The 18,271-nt window shown below is 38.0% G+C and overlaps 1 protein-coding gene across 5 annotated transcripts in view; it reads left to right on the forward strand.

Moving 5' to 3' along the window:
• The window catches only part of znf618 (zinc finger protein 618), a 75,291-nt gene that overhangs the window by 3,878 nt on the left and 53,142 nt on the right, over positions 1-18,271 (forward strand). For 3 of the 5 annotated variants that reach the window (XM_061876400.1, XM_061876404.1, XM_061876403.1), the window contains exon 2: positions 4,431-4,499. The exons of 1 other annotated variant lie outside the window; for it this stretch is intronic. In XM_061876400.1, coding sequence (XP_061732384.1) covers positions 4,498-4,499 — 2 coding nt within the window. In that variant the 5' untranslated portion in view covers positions 4,431-4,497. Of the gene's footprint in view, positions 1-4,430; positions 4,560-18,271 lie in introns of all 5 variants that reach the window. One more of the 5 variants, XM_061876402.1, reaches the window with a different exon arrangement.

Here is an 18,271-nt window from a genome sequence, read left to right on the forward strand (position 1 = left end):
TTCAAGACCATAACCTTAAGTCTGCAAAAATCTTCTCTATTTTCGTTAATTATTCCCACTGTCATGAGTCCTCCTGATGACAGAGTTAAACAAGCTTTCTGTCTTTGCAAGTGATACAATTGTTGAAAATTTATACAATAAAAACAAATCTAAAAATATTTTAAGGACTAAAAGTCAATTGGTGCACAAACTACGGTTAAGTCAAAATTTGAAAAATGCTTGAGAAGCAGGAGTTCTCTGCATCGGTGCAACATATTATAATTCAAATGAAAGCCAGTTCCAAGTGTTTATACACAATCTAAACACAAACATTTTCCTTCAAATTTGTGCAGAGTTGCCCTCCTCCTATTTCAGTAGTCAGGCTAAAATAAGGTCGTTTTTCCGTGTTTTTGACCGACTAACAAGCTTCTGAGGTGAATATAAACACCACCTAAGTGCCCTTATATCTTTACAATACATGTTCAGTGTTACTTTTAGGAAAGCTATAGGGTTTTTAAGTCTGTGTCCCAACAGCGCCCCCATGGGCAGACACGAGATATTAGAATTTAGTAAATATCAACGTTACTCATACCGTTAAATGCATATATTTAAAAAAATTATGAATTTGAGGGTGGATTTAAACACTGCTAAAGTGCTCTGATGCCCAAAACATGCATGTTGCCTTGTTTTATTTCAGAATTTTTTGCATTTATGATAAGTCCAATCCAAATATTACTAAATACACTCCTGAACAACAACTGGAATAAAATGACACCAGTGGATCGCAAAAATCATTGAAATGCAAAAAAGAAGGAACAATATTTTTTTTTAAAGTGTGTTGAAACTTAAAAGTTTAAGACCAAAACCTTAAATCTGCAAAAATCTTCTCTGTTTTTGTTAATTATTCCCACTGTAATGAGTACTCCTGATGACAGAGGTAAACAAGCTTCAAATATTTTAAGGACTACAAGTCAATTGGTGCACAAACTACGGTTAAGTCAAAATTTGAAAAATGCTTGAGAAGCAAGAGTTCTCTGCATTGGTACAACATATAGGTCATAACTGTAATGTCAAATGAAAGCCAGTTCTAAGTGTCTCAACACAATCTAATCTAAACACAAACATTTTCTTTCAAATTTTTGCATTTGCCCCCCTTCTACTTCAGTAGTCAGGCTACAATAAGGTCGTTTTTCCGTGTTTTTAACCGACTAACAAGCTTCAGAGGTGGATACAAACACAACCTAAGTGCCCTTATATCTTTAAAATACATGTTCAGTGTTACTTTTAGGAAAGCTATATGGTTTTTAAGTCTACGTCTCAACAGCGCCCCCATGGGCAGCCACGAGAAATCTAAATTCTAGTAAATATCAAATTTACTCATACTGTTAAATGTATATATTTAAAAAAAAAATGAATTCAGGGGTGGATTTAAACACTGCTAAAGTGCACTGATGCCCAAAACATGCATGTTGACTTGTTTTATTTCATAATTTTTTTTATTTATTTTTTTTTTTTAGTAAGTCATGCCTTTATGATAAGTCCAAATATTACTTAAGACACTCCTGAACAACAATTGGAATAAAATGACACCAGTGGATCGCAAAAATCATTGAAATGCAAAAAGGAAGGAACAATATTTTTTTTAGTGTGTTGAAACTTAAAAGTTTAAGACCATCCGAATAACAAATTGCAAAAAATGTTTTGACTGTAATGAGTCATCCGAAAGACAAATGCAAACATTCAAATGAAACAATTGTTGAACTGTACAATAAAAAAAAAAATCTAAAAATATATTAATGACTAAAAGTCAGTTGTTGCACAAACTATGGTTAAGTCTGAATTAGAAAAATAATAGATATAAATAGGTTTTCAGGCTTGAGAGGCAGGAATTCTCTGCATCTGTACAACATATTGTAGGTCATGACTGTAATGTTAAAAGAAAGCTAGTTCTAAGTGTTGATACACAATCTATACATAAAAACCACTTGCAGCCATGTTTTTTGGGCAGAGTTGCCCCCCTTACTCTTGTGGTCAAGCTACTATAAGGTCGTTTCTCCATGTTTTTGACTGTCTAACAAGCTTCAGAGGTGAATACAAACACCGCTTAAGTGCCCCTATATCTTTAAAATACATGTACAGTATTACTTTTAGGAAAGCTGTATGATTTTTAAGTCTGCATCTCAACAGCGCTCCTTCATGGGCAACCACGAGAAATCAGAACTTTAGTAAATATCAACGTTACTCCTACCATTGAATGTATTATTTTTTTAAATATGACTTCACAGGTGGATGTAAACACTGTCAAAGTGCACTGATACCCAAAACATGCATGTTGACTTATATCATTTCAGGAAAAACATTGTCCTTTAGTAAGTCAGGCGTATATGATAAGTCCAAATATTACTAAATACACTCCTGAACAAGAACTTAAACTGGAAAACAATGACAAATATTTGGACTATGCGCCAGTGGATCGCAAATGCATGAATCATTGAAATGCAAAAAGGAGGAAACAGTATTTTTAAAAAGTGTGCTGAAACTTAAGTTTAAGACCATCTGAATAACAAATTGAATTTTTGTTAATTAGTCCCACTCTAATGAGTCTTCCTGATGACAAAGGCAGACATGCTTTCTGTCTTTGCAAGTGATACAATTGTTGAACTAGACAATTAAAATAAAATCTAAAAATATATTAAGGACTAAAAGTCAATTGGTGCACAAACTACGGTTAAGTCTGAATTAGAAAAATTACAGATATAAATAGGTTTTTGGGCTTGAGAAGCAAGAGTTCTCGGCATCGGTACAACATATTTTGCATCCCAGTCTTAGGTCATGACTGTAATGTCAAATGAAAGCCGGTCTAAGTGTTTTTTGCCTTTGTAAACCAAGTAATCACATATCTTTGGAAAGCTCAGCATGTCCTCTTCAGACAACAGTCGTCATTTTTCTTGCTGAATGTTTTCTTCTTCTTTTCATAGTTTATTTCGAACATCAGCACATTTACAACACAATACATCACACGGTTTCATATCACCTTACATCGCATCATGTCCGAAAAGGAGTAGGAAGAAGCAAAGCTTATTTAATCCTACCCCTTTCCCACGTCAGAGCGCCCACAAATACATCTACTGACTCTCCTCACAGCAAAATATCAAAATGACATCCGTGAATAAGTAATACAACAGTTCTGTAACATGTAATTAATTAATTCAGTCATTACCAACATACTGAGATGAAGAATATCTTATTTTCAATAAGGTTGAAATTGTTTGTCATAATTCTTCTTCTTTGTACTTTGTAAGCACTATTAATTTGAACATCCTCTTAAAGTGGATCATATCAGTACAATGTTTAATTTCTTTACTTAATCCATTCCATAAATTTATTCCACACACTGATTGATATGCTAAAGGTTTTAAGTGTTGTACGTGCATACAAATGTTTTAAATTAGATTTTCCTCTAAGGTTATATTTCTCCTCTTTAGTTGAGAAGAATTGTTGTACATTCTTTGGTAGCAGGTTATAATTTGCTTTGTACATCATTTTAGCTGTTTGCAATTTTATCAAATCATCGAGCTTGAATATTTTCGACTCAATAAATAACATTTATTTGCATTCGAATTAAGAATGTGAAACACACAGAAAGGACACAAGTGCATTTCTTGGTTTCAGGATGTTAAATTCCTATAGTTTATCTTGAATACACTTTGGATTTGAACAAAGTCAGAATTTGTTTTTTAATTTTTCGTACAAAAAATGACAAAAGTACTTCTCACAGTAATGAATTGAAAATGACCTTAAAAACTGCATCCATCAGCAGGCTCTAAGTCAGCCTTTTCCCCTCGGCTTTGAATGCTTTTGCTTACAAGGGAATTTTTGTGAATCTTGTAAACTGAAGAATGTTTTAAAAAAAATGGTCTACTAACACTGCCTGTGCAATCATTGGATTTGGTATTTTCAGATTTCTGGTCTCCTTGTTTTTTGTTTTGTACTGGATTCATTATTTCTTCCCAGATTTTAGATCGAAAATGTTGTTTGCACAAAACAGCAAACTGGAGAGAACTGAAGAAAAAAAGAACATGCCAGCAAAAAATGCGGTGTAGGAAAAAACAATCCCATGCAGCGTTTATTTTATTAATCCTGCGGACGGCAAACACTTTTCTTATTTTCCCCGGCTTGCTTTTATTTGGGTCCGAGGCAAAGCGGTTGCCATTTTGCTGTGAGGGTGTAATTTGAATGCTGACCTTCAAGTCCTCATAATAAATTCAGTGAGCTGCTGAAAAATTATGATAATAAATCTGGCTGTACAATTCTACCTTTTGTTTTTTGAGTTCAAATTTCATCTCCTCTAAGTTACAGTAATTGTTGCATGGGAGACCTCCCCCAAGGCTTATTAAAAATTGTCATCTGGAAAAATCAATGATTGATTGAGGGGCTACTATCTTCTCCAGATCTTGACAGCTGAAAAGGAGATAGCGTTTCATCAAAAGGATTTTCTTCTGGAACTGAAAGAAGAAAATGTAAGAACGTCCGACTAGAGCACAACAAATTACAAGGCGATCTGATGATATCTGACAGAGGTAGAGGCCTCTTAACATGTTAAGTAGGATTTTGCATGTTGTTTCAATTGCTTCCATGTGTTTTTTTTTGTGCAGCCTGGATCAAATCTAGTTTGCCATATATTGCACAGCATACACACAGCAAATGTTGTAATTTAAATTGTATGAGAAATTATTCATAATATATTAGCCGAAATTATTTATTTTCAAGTAAAATGTGTGTCTTGAAAAGCCAAAGAAATAGCAAAACATTCAAGATTCTTTGATACTTGCTGAATTTGGCTCTTATTTCTTCTTGCAAAGCGGTGTGTTGAATAGGGATGAGTACTAAATTCGGTACTTTTTTATGGATTAAAACCGAAGTCCGTCGTAAAATCCAATTATGCCATATTTCCATACTTTACGTCCGGTTGCAGCTAAATCCCCGCCTTAAGCACTTGGCTCGGAAACAAGCAATCATTTAGATAATGTTACAGTTTTTCATCCCAACAAAGAAAGAATAAGGTGTACAAAACTAAAGTAAAGCTCCCCTTTTCAAAAGGCACAAGCTCAATGTTGATTTAAATTGGATTTGCCATAGACATGCTTCCAATTTGCATTAGCAATTTTCCATGGAGATTTTAAAACTTCTAAATTTTGTAATGCCAACTACGACAGAGATGCACATTGTAATCAAAAAGCTGGTGTGTGATAAGTAAAATATTTACCGGTACACTTCTTAAAGGTCCACAAAAGAAAAGACTAGCATATTCAACTCAATGGCAAAGACTACCTCCTGGCTCAGGCAACACACGGTAGTCTATACACTGCTGCCAACTAACGTCTTGGAATTGAAACTACTATACCAGTGGTTCTTAACCTTGTTGGAGGTACCAAACCCCACCAGTTTCATATGCGCATTCACCGAACCCTTCATTAGTGAAATATATATATATATATTTTTTTCAAATTCAAGACAAAGTTATATGTTTTTGGTAATCCTTTAGTATAGGGAACATATTCTAAGTAACAAAGACTTAATTTTGTCATGATCTGTGGTCTGGATTATGTTTTGTTTTTTTTGTTAGTTTTTGGACTCTTTTAGTTCCTGTTTGCTCTCCCTTTTTTGTTTGGTTACCATGCCGACTTATGATTTTCACCTGCCTCTGGTGTTCGGACCGCGCACCCGTTTCTAATCAAGACCCTTATTTAAGCCTGTTTTTGCCAGTCAGTCGGTCTGGCGTCATTGCTTGTTTTCATGCGATACCACAGTTCGTGTTGCTCGATTCATGCCGTGTCCACGTAAGTCTTGTTTATTTTTTGCCACAGTTTCGTGTTTGTTCGAAGCCATAGTTTATGTTTGTTTGTTTGTTTCATGCCACAGTTTTGTGTTTGTTCCACGCCATAGTTTATGTTTGTTTACCTCATGCCCTGCCAAGATTTATCGAGTTAATAAATATGTTCCTACCTGCAAGCCTTGTCCGGAATAGTCCATTTGCATCCCGGGAGAACAAACCTCGCAGTAAGCTGCGACCCCTCTGTCATGACAGAATGATCATAAGTCGCCATGGTAACCAAACAAAACAAGGGAGCGCAAACAAGAACTAAAAGAGTCCAAAAACTGACAAAAAAATAACAAACATATTCCAGACCACAGATCATGACCAATTTAGAGTTATTTGGACACAAGGGGAACAATTTCTAAGTAATAAAGACTTAATTTAGAGTTATTTGGTTAGGGTTAGGGACGGGGTTAGAGGGTTAGGGTTATAGTAAGGCCTTAATAATAACTAGTTAAGATCCAAAATGTTACTAATTTGCATGTTAATAAGCAACTAATTAATGGTGAATATGTTCCCCATACTAAAGTGTTACCTTGTTTTTTTTACTGGTGCACAAAATGAACCGTGCATGAACATCACCTTATTCAAACAACAAAGCCAACACACTGCATAAACTCACAACAAATTAGGAAACATGCAAATCAGTCATCTGTTGCCGTATCCGTAATATGCCGATAGAGAGAAGTGTGTATTTTCACGATGAGTTGGGTGTGTTTTGACCTCCGCCGAACCCCTGAGGCCGACTCACCGAACCCCTAGGGTTCGCTCGAACCCAGTTTAAGAACCACTGTACTATACAGATGAAACTCTAAAAATTTGAGGACAGTGCGAAGGTTTGTTTCTTCGACCCTATATATAAGATGCAACTCAAGATATTTCAAGCCTCTTATATAATTTTGACGATTATGGCTTACAGGTTTTGAAAACCCATCTATCCATTTTCTACCACTTATTCCCTTTTGGGGTCGCGGGGGGCGCTGGCGCCTATCTCAGCTACAATCGGGCAGAAGGCGGTGTACACCCTGGACAAGTCTGTCTGTCTATCTGTGTTGGCCCTGCGATGAGGGGGCGACTTGTCCAGGGTGTACACCGCCTTCCGCCCGATTGTAGCTGAGATAGGGACCAGCCCCTCCAGTGACCCCAAAGGGAATAAGCGGTAGAAAATGGATGGGTTTTGAAAACCTCAAATTGAAAATCTCATCCAACATTTTGGGTTTGATTTAACATATTTATCATCAAAATTATAAGAAAAGCTTGACATATCTCACTTTGCTTGTAATGAGTTTATATCACATATTAGTTACACATTTGCACGATATTCACATTTTTTTGAGTTTCCTCTGTATAATGCAGTAGATTATAGCACTTGCAAATGGGACACATAAGTGTAAGAAAACAAGGTTACTTGACAGTTAGTCGGTGTTAAATAAAATGAATTGAGATTTCTTTAAAAAACAATTAACATTTATCAACACATTTGAACGTACGCAAAATTATCAGTACCGCTACCAATTTCCAGGTCTTGAGAATTGGTACTATACTGATTCAAATGTTAAAGGTACCCTGTAGAATGTGGACATTTTGTGTGACTTAAAGGGGAACATTATCACAATTTCAAAAGGGTTAAAAACAATAAAAATCAGTTCCCAGTGGCTTGTTGTATTTGTTGAAGTTTTTTTCAAAACTATACCGGTCTCGGAATTTCCCTAAATAAAGCTTTAAAGTGCCTTATTTTCGCTCTCTGCGAAGACACTGGCCATTTGCCTGTGACGTCACACAGTGCTGCCAATGTAAACAAACAATGGGAATACCACAGCAAGATATAGTGTCATTAGCTCGGATTCAAACTCGGATTTCAGCGACTTAAGCGATTCAACAGATTACGCATGTATTGAAACGGATGGTTGGAGTATGAAAATATTGAAAAAGAAACTGAAGCTATTGAGCGAATAGCTATTGACGCTATTCATAGCCATAGCATGGCCGAATAGCTGCGTTAGCATCGCCGGTAAAATGTGCGGACCAAACGATCAGGACTTTCGCATCTTTTGACACTGGAGAAACTTAAATCCGTCGATTGGTGTTTTTTTCGCATTAAATGTGGGTGGGAGGAAACGTAATATAGTTGCAAATGCATCTACAGGTTATCCATACATCTCTGTACCATGTCTGCTTTAGCACCACCGGTAAATAGCATGTTAGCATCGATTAGCGTAGCATGTTAGCATCGATTAGCTGGCAGTCAACAGCAACAAAACTCCCCTTTGTGATTTCGTTGACTATCGTTGCAAATGCTTTTGCAGGTTATCCATACATCTCTGTGCCATGTCTGCCTTAGCATCGCCGGTAAAATGTGGAGAAACTCCAGCACATTCAATGGGGGTCTGGCGGCAGACACTTTGGCATCTTCGGGCCAGTGGTGCAACTTGAATCCCTCCCTGTTAGTGTTGTTACACCCTCCGACAACACACCGTCGAGGCATGATGTCTCCAAGGTTCCGAAAAATAGTCAAAAAAACGGAAAATAACAGAGCTGAGACCCGGTGTTTATAATGTGTTGGAAATGAAAAGGGCGGGTGTGTTACCTCGGCGACGTCACATTCTGACGTCATCGCTTCCAGCGCGATAAACAGAAAAATTCGCCAAAATTCACCCATTTAGAGTTCGGAAATCGGTTAAAAAAATAGATGGTCTTTTTCTGCACCATCAAGGTATATATTGACGCTTACATAGGTCTGGTGATAATGTTCCCCTTTAAGCAAAATACAGTATCAGTCAAAATCATGGAGACACTCAATCATGCAATATAATGCAAACGTGTGTTCAAACCTTTCACTGGTACTGTAACTTTCACTAAAATGCCTATGCTAATTATGCATTTTGGCAGTTTGGACTAAAGAAACTATTAATTTCTAGAACATTTTGGTTGTATTCAGATTTGGATTTCCTACCGGGCGTTTAACTTTAGAAATCCCATCTTTTAGAGCATGGGTGTCAAACTCTGGCCCGCGGGCCAAATGTAATTTCATTTGGCTCTTGAGGCAATATCAAATTAAACATTAGAGCTGGCCTGCCGGTATTATACAGCGGCGATGCCGCTCTAACACCGCTATTCCTCATACTCGCCAACCCTACCGAGACTCCCGAAGTTCAGTGCACCTCCCGAAAATCTCCTGGGGGAACCATTCTCCCAAATTTTTACCGATTTCCACCCGGACAAAAATATTGTTTTAATGGCACTTCCTTTAGCCTTCTCTACAACCTTGCATCACGTCCGCTTTTCCTACGTACAAACATTGTGCCGTCCTAGTCACACAATATAAGCAGATTTTACACACACATAAGTAAATGCAAGGCATGCTTGATCAGGTAACACTCAGGGTGGCTGAATAAACAACTTTAACGCTTTTACAAATATGCGCCACACCGTGAACCCACACCAAACAAGAATGACAAACACATTTCGGGAGAACATCCGCACCGTAACACAACAGAAGAAATACTCAGAACCCCTTGCAGCACTAACACCTCTGGGACGCTACAATATATAATTTGATATGCCATTGATATTTTTTTGTTATTATTGTTATGTTTATTTGAAACTCTATTTTGCATGCCACTATAAAATTATATAAGCCTTGCTTGTTCAATATTCAATGCAAAACTTGTTCGGGTCCCTATTAAAAGGTTAATTTGTTCAACCTTGGCCCGCGGCTTAATTCAGTTTAAAATTTTGGCCCACTCTGTATTTGAGTTTGACACCCCTGTTTTAGAGCGTCGCATAAAGCAACAACTGTTAACCATTTGATGCTCCAAATGTCATGACAGTTCAAGCTCTAAACTTTCATGCGACATCAGAGGAATATTTTTCCCTGGAAATGTTTGCCCATTATATCGATTGCGGAGGGTGTGTCGCTTGATTGCCAGGCATTAAAAAACAGACCTAAAAATCACATTTGTCACTTGATTGACAAGGGTTGGCAGGGGTCTTAAGAGGGGACGCTAGCTGGTGTTAGTTCAGTATGAAGAAAAAATGACTGGCAGGTAAGCGAGAAACCCATTTTATTTCAACACATAAATGTGTATAAGTGCATATATATATATATATATATATATATATATATATATATATATATATATATATATATATATATATATATATATATATATATATATATATATATATATATATATGAGGTAGTTCAACTTGACTTGGTCATTTAGTAAGTAGCGTGCCTGTTGAAAAAGTGTGGGCAACCCTGGTTTAGAATAAGTTTGGCAGAAACGCCAAATAAAAATCTTAAAGCTGTTATTCCTTTAGTGTTGCTAATGGAGGTTAATTTGTGTTGATTTATTACAAAATGTTTTTTTTTGACACAGATTTTTTTACATCAAATTTAGCTGACAATATCATTAAAATTCAGTTTGTTAAAATACAGTGTTAGAAAAATTCAGTGTGAAAAATTCAGTGCAAAAAAATTCAGTGCAGAGATATTCGTCGCTTCAAGACTCAAGACCCACTTCTGGTAAATTAAGACTGAAGCAATCCATCCTGTCTCAGAACCAGCCAATGAGGTGTCAAGTTTGCAGTCATGTGACACAGGTCTAACAAAGAGGCAGGTTATGCAGCACTACATGCTGCAGGCCATGCAATCTGTTATTGCTACAGGCTATGCAATCTGTTGTATGTGCTTGGCTCTTCTTTATAAACACTAAAAAACTCAGTGTAGTTGATACTGTTACGTGATTGGCTGATAGCCTGTCTCTCCATTTGCTCAGTGAATACTGTTAACTGATTGGCTGTTAGCATGTCCCTCCCATTGCTCAGTGACTCTGTTTCCTGTATTCCCAAAGCGCGAGTGACTTCATGAAACAAATCTTGCTTCATAATATCTGGTTTCTTCGACCAAAATATATAAATATATGTGAAATGTTTTATCGAACACATTTTATATTGATATCGATTAAGTGTCTATCGCGATATACATTCTTATCGTATTATCGGCCATGCCCTACATACATTTAAAAACATATCTGTTTCAAATATATATATTTTTCAATCATTTTGCCATATTTTCAATTGTTGTTGCTTATTGTACAATGTAATTTGTTTAGATTTTTTCAAGTGTCGAGACTTTTTAATAACTTTTTTTCATCAAAAACAACTAGAAATAAACAGAGCATTTTCTTCTGATGTTATTATAGAATGTACTCGTGTTTAGAGACTCTATTTCTAAAGAGGCTAGCTGCAGCGAACAAGACGTCATGTTGCTCAGGTTCGACATTCGCTCATTAAAAGCCGCCACTGTCCTCTTAATATTTGCACACTTTGTGGATGCTGTTATATCTGGGGTATATTAAAATGATGTCCACATTGCAGACGTGCTGACAATGCTTCAGACAATGGCGTGCGTTTTGTTTACATCCGGTTTTGGCAGCGCGGGTTTTAGTAATCAAAGTCTTTTTTCAGTGGTCGAGTTTTCCGTACATCACTTGTCAGTAGTGCACAAATATTAGGCTATATATATCAATCTATGCTGTAATGACCTGTTGGTTTTAATGTTTTATGGTGGTTTGGATTTGATGTCAGTTTTTCGCATGGTTGCAAACACACCGTCCGTGCCTGAAAGTGTTTTCACTAGCGGTAACACCTGTCGGAATTGTGCCGTTTGTTATCAAAAGATTAGCAATATACTTTGTGTTATTTCTTCTGGGGCTACAATATATTATATTATTTTAATTTGTTTTCAATAAAAAAAAAACACCCATATTTTCAAGGTGTGGCTGTAATGAAAATGCCATGGGGGCGCGCCACATTCAATGACATCAAGGGGAAACCTTGGTTACATCCCATCTCTGACCCAAACAGCAGTTCAAGCTCTGCGGTTTGTGTGGTTAAAATATGATTTGTACACCCCCCGGGTATTACATTTTTTTAAATGAATGAAAGCAGTCTATCCATCCATCCATCCATTTTATACCGCTTATTCCCTTTTGGGGTCGCGGGGGGCGCTGGCGCCTATCTCAGCTACAATCGGGCGGAAGGCGGGGTACACCCTGGACAAGTCGCCACCTCATCGCAGGGCCAACACTGATAGACAGACAACATTCACACTCACATTCACACACTAGGGCCAATTTAGTGTTGCCAATCAACCTATCCCCACGTGCATGTCTTTGGAAGTGGGAGGAAGCCGGAGTACCCGGAGGGAACCCACGCATTCACGGGGAGAACATGCAAACTCCACACAGAAAGATCCCGAGCCTGGATTTGAACCCAGGACTGCAGGACCTTCGTATTGTGAGGCAGACGCACTAACCCCTCTACCACCGTGAAGCCCATGAAAGCAGTCCATTAAAATAAAAACCGCAAAAAAATCCTTACAAAAAGCAAAACATCAGAGTTCACCTAATTGATGGTCCGATCTCACGTCTCGGGCATTACACTACCGTTTCACGTCGGGCTGGGCGAGATGGCCTTTTTTTAATATCTCAATATTTTTAGGCCATATCGCGTTTTTAGCCTTGAATGAACACTTGATGCATATAATCACAGCAGTATGATGATTCTAAGTGTCGACATTAAAACATTCTTGTTCATACTGCATTAATATATTCTCATTTTAAACTTTCATGCAGAGAGGGAAGTCACAACTAAGTAAATTTACCAAAACTGTATTTATTAAACATTTATTAAGCAGTGACACCAACATTCATGTAATTCCCAAAACAGAGAGTACAAGATTTTCGGAGACATTTTAAAACAAATTATTAGTGCACTTTTGTGCACTAATGTCACTAAGATGACCTATCAAAACAACACTAAATTAAAGTGCACTTTTTGTACAGAAGGCCTCTACAATACCTTAAAACAAAAAAGTGCACTTTTGTGCATGATGTCACACAAGATATTTCAAAAACTGTCAAATAAAAATGAGCTGCATCATAGGAAATCAAATAGGGTATGTCTTTCGCTTTGTGGTAGTTTACTGTGGACGTTATCTCCTTCTGTTGTTGACTATTTTTATTCATACAGTGTTGATCTGGAAATGGTTGCTTCGGCATTTTGTGGGTGTTGACATGCTGAGTTTCAAGCACTCTTCATTCTCTAGTGGGTGACTTTTGAAATGATGGTAGAGCTGATTACGGTTGTCTGTTCAACATATTCCCGCTTGATGCCAAACCACCGCCAGACGATGGACCCTGTGCTGTTTTTCTTGGAATTAATTTTTCTTTCATTTGTTACCAAATTCGTACTTTCTTTGTCTCGTATTACCTATCACACCTCTTTGATAGCACCACAGCTAATGTTATCATGCCGCTTTTGTCTGCTCCGCGAGAGCGTATGACGTTGTATGCGCGACAGTATGTGACGTATGTAAGAAATTGCGCTTGTTTTATGTCTCTGTGAGAAGGCGAGACAAGAAGGAGTGATAAAACGCCCGTAGTGTAATGCCCTCAACTAAAAGCAACTGCGTGAGAACGTATACTCGACTATCACGATAGTCATTTTCTATATTGCACCGAGACAAACCCGCGATATATCGAGTATATCTGATATATCGCCCAGCCTTAATAGTAAGTGTTAGTGTTATTATGGTTTATTATGGTTAGTTGTATGTTTAGGACCTATCAATGCTGCGGATGCTACAGTGTTACAGTAAACCTGCATCCGTTTGGTACTTGATTTCTAAAACGTATAGCTTATCCTCTTTGTGTTCGGGCTTAAAAATATAAATTTCTGGATCATAAATGATTCCCAAGTAATTGCTCACAAAGTCTGCTCGATTAGCATTGTTGTTGTTGCATCAATAATACAGCTTCCTCAATAACTCTCAAAATGGCTCAGAAATCTCAGTGAGATTCATACTATTTTAATCATATCTATTTATTTGCAAATATTGGAAGTCTTTTGGTGTTACAAATCAGATATTTATTAGAATAGTTTCAATATAGAGGCAACTTGTTTTCCCCATATGCTGGTATTTGAAGTTTTTTTTTTTACCATTACTTTTTTAAGGAAAATTAGAACCAGTAGCAACATAATGTTTCATGTGGCACTAATGTTTAGGTTATTTTATCAGCAAACATCAGGGGATTTCACAAACACCTTTACTGTGTGTTAAAAAGGAAAATTAACATTTGCATTTCAAAAATATGGTAAATCTACTGGGAAATTTTGTGAAAATATGGGATTTTTTCTACATCACAAAAAATAGACATCTCCATTTTAAGTCTATGTATGTTTAAGTCTATACATCGTAAGATTTTTTTGTGAGGAACCCTGAAATATTGGTTGGTTGGTTTATGTTTATTTAGAACATGGGTGTCAAACTCTGGCCCGCCGTGTAATTTCATTTGGCTCTTGAGGCAATATCAAATTAACATTAGAGCTGGCCCGCCGCTGTAACACCGCATTCACCACTAATACTCATACTCGTCAACCCTCCCGATTTTCCCGGGAGACTCCCGAAGTTCAGTGCCCCTCCCAAATTTCTCCCGATTTCCACCTGGACAATAATATTGGGGGCGGGCCGTAAAAACACTGCCTTTGGCGTTCTCTACATGTCGTTACGTCCACTTTTCCTCCATACAAACAGCGTGCCGGCCCACTCACATAATATATGCGGCTCATACACACACACGAGTGTATTCAATGCGTACTTGGTCAACAGCCATACAGGTCACACTGAGGTTGGCCGCATAAACAAGGTTAACACTGTTACAAATGTACGCCACACAGTGAACCCACAGCAAACAAGAATGAGAAACACATTTCGGGAGAACATCCACGCCGTAACACAACATAAACACAACCGAACAAATACCCAGAACCCCTTGCATCACTAACTCTTCCGGGATGCTACAATATACACCCCCGCTACCACCAAACCCCGCCCCAACTCAAACCCGCCGCCGAAAAGAGGCATTCAATTTGTATTTTTATTTTATTTGATATGCCATTGAGATTTTTTAATTATTATTATTTTAAACTTGATTTTGCATGTCACTATAAAGTTATATAAGCCTTGCTTGGTCAATATTCTATGCAAAACTTGTTTGGGTCTATTAAAGGATTAATTTGTTCAACCTCGGCCCGCGGCTTCGTTCAGTTTTAAATTTTGGCCCGCTCTGTATTTGAGTTTGACACCCCTGATTTAGAACAAGAATATCGTTTCAATATGATATACCACCTATTTTAAATATTTCCATTGCTCTATTCAATATGTTGGGCAAAAAAGTAGGAAGAAGCAAAGCTGATCTAATCCACCCTTTTTCCATTTCATCGCAATTACTAACATATGTTAACTTTCTCCTGAATTTGTAAAACAATGATTTCTCAACATGGTATTATCGGTATGAAATATATAATTTGTAAATATGGCACATATTTAATAGTATGTAATAGTATTGTATGTACCGCGGTATTGCGGTTTTAAAATATTATCAATAATGCCATGACGGGTGGCGGTATCAAACAAAAGCGAGGTGAGTGTAGTTGTTTTCTGGCACTTTTGCATTGTGAAGTGAAGTGAACTATATTTATATAGCGCTTTTTCTCTAGTGACTCGAAGCGCTTTACATATTGAAACCCAATATCTAAGTTACATTCAAACCAGTGTGGGTGGCACTGGGAGCAGGTGGGTAAAGTGTCTTGCCCAAGGACATAACGGCAGTGACTAGGATGGCGGAAGCGGGAATCGAACCTGCAATCCTCAAGTTGCTGGCACGGCCGCTCTACCAACCGAGCTAAACCGCCCCACATATACCAGCAATGATATATACTGGTCCATAAAGCGTGTTTGGCAAGTCAGGTCTGAAAATAATCTGCATCTCCCAGAATCTTCTGCGCAGCGCGGGACTGCAACGTGAGGGTGTGGGAGGCAGTAAAGGAGACAGAAAACAGGAAGTGAAGTGTGTTCCAATTCGTAGTACAGAAGATAAAAGGAATGATTTCTTTTCAAAATCCTATTAACAGTTTGAGTTATGTTGCTGACCAACAGACAAACAAACCCTTGCGAAAACATAACCTCCGTGGGGGAGGTAATGAAGCAGGCCATGATTGTCTCAAGTGTTCCAAGCTAAAACAAACTTGTTCAAGGTGCGCCATGCTGAGAGAAAGCACCTGCTGCACACCGAAGCTACTGGATAAGCTACCATCACCCGGAAAAAATGAAACCAGCGAAGCTAAACCAGGGTTGTACACCGCGAAATAGTAGCACAAGTGCAAATACAGATTTGACCATTTAATTAGCGTTTTGCAAATAAAAAATGCATTCAAATTTGATCAAACGAGAGTAACCTTTTTGCCCAAAAACGCAAATAAAAAATTTGATCAAACGAGAGTAACCTTTTCGCCAATCTGTATAACATGTTTTTAAGCCATATTGGAAATTATAACCAAATGGAAAAGTGATTGACTTGGAAGTGTCACTGATCACTGTGCGTGCTGACAGCTGTGTTTCCCCCCCTCCTTCCTCTTCCACGCACAGAGAGGAACAAGGTTTTAAAAGTTAAGGTTACAGTCCCAACAATAGTCACACACACTAGGTGTGGTGAAATGATCCTCTGCATTCGACCCATCCCCCATGATAACCCCCTGGGAGATGAGGGAAGCAGTGAGCAGCAGCAGTGACCGTGCTCGGGAATCATTTTGGTGATTTAGCCCCCAGTTCCAACCCTTGATGATGAGTGCCAAGCAGGAAGGCAATGGGTCCCATTTTTAGTCTTTGGTACGACTCGGCCGGGGTTAGAACTCACAACCTTCCAGTCTTAAGGGCTGTGTGTGAGCTCCAAGTACTCTTCCAACACGGAAGAAACAAGGTCAACAAAGATAACATTAAGCACTTTTTTGGTAAAGTATCAAGAAACTATAATGAATTACTTTGGAAAATAAATTTTCAGAACACGGCCTGTCACACAGCATCATGAAGCAGTTGGCAGGTTGGTGTTTTTGGCTCGCATCTTTGTGTGTATGTCCTATAATAATGTTTACCTATAAAAACACCACTGTTAAAGGTCAATTATTTTCATGTTGCTGCTGACGTTTAAACATGTCCTTTTAAACCAGGGCACTTTGTTTTACATTTAGTTCTTTTGTGTTTTTGTTTGCTGAAGAATTGAGCATAGCTAAATATTTTTTTTTTTAAAGAAGATTGGAGATTGTTGGCTGTTAGTTGGCTGGCTGGCTCTCTGTGTGTAACATTTTTAGCCTCGTCCTCCAGTAATAATGATACTTGATGATTATACTTAAAATACTAAGAAATGCAGTTAATATGCGGTAATGGAGGTGATTTATTATTAGCTCAGGTGAGCGGCTATGAAGTCACATAATTAGCTGTTAGCCGCTTGTCAGCTGGGGGACTAAGAATAAATAGTGTTAGCCAGAGGGGATCGACATTAGTAATCAGAAATAAAAGGCAATTAATCAACACTTAATACTTTGTCACAAACAACATTCAATCCCAATTGGTGGCTGATTGATCAGCACATCCTTATTGGTCTTTGTTTTTAAATAAATGTTCTCCCCGTGACTGCGTGGCCTGGCTACTCTGGCTTCCTCCCACCTCCAAAGACATGCACCTGGGGATAGATTAGATAGTACTTTATTCATTCCGTCAGGAGAGTTCCTTCAGGAAAATTACAATTTTCAGCACAATAGGTTGATTGGCAACACTAAATGGTCCCTAGTGTGTGAATGTGAGTATAAATGTTGTCTGTCTGTCTGTGTTGGCCCTGCGATGAGGTGGCAACTTGTCCAGGGTGTCCAGTGTTTCCCCTTGATTGTCACTATATATGTGGCGGTGAGGGCGTGGCTTGGTGTCCAAACAGAGGTTCAAGACGCAAAGTTAGACACTGTTGTTGGTACTAAAGTCAAAAGACTGGCTTGAACAAGAAATGCATTAATTAGCTTAAAATACCTTTCTCCGAAAGTGCAACATTAAACAGTTCCAAGCCAACTCATCATGCTTAATTTATTTGGGAAGCCTGTAGTTGACTTTTATTATGTAAATGTTATATTTTTAGCAACATGTGATAGCAGGGACCCTGCCATTCAAAACTAGGCTGCTAAATTACTAATGATTAATGTAACTATAGCTGAAAAAATTGTACAATAGCAATAGGAGAGACTATTCATCCCTGAACACCATGGAGTTCAATTAAATAAGAGACAGACAGGGCTTTGGTGCCCCTAACACACACACGCACGCACACACGCGCACACAGCAAAATGAGCTAACGTCACGTTAAAAGCTAATTAGCCTTCACCTCAAGCCAGAACTGTGAGCGAGCTGAGCTGCAGTTTAAGTTTCTAGAAGGTCAACAGGCTCATAGTGATGTTTGTAATAGTTGTGACTGGGAGGTGTTTTTTATAATTTGGGGAGAGTATGCTGTCCACTGCTCCCCTGCT

The sequence above is a fragment of the Nerophis ophidion genome, linkage group LG17, assembly GCF_033978795.1.
Source record: "Nerophis ophidion isolate RoL-2023_Sa linkage group LG17, RoL_Noph_v1.0, whole genome shotgun sequence".
NCBI classification, from domain to species: Eukaryota; Metazoa; Chordata; class Actinopteri; order Syngnathiformes; family Syngnathidae; genus Nerophis; species Nerophis ophidion.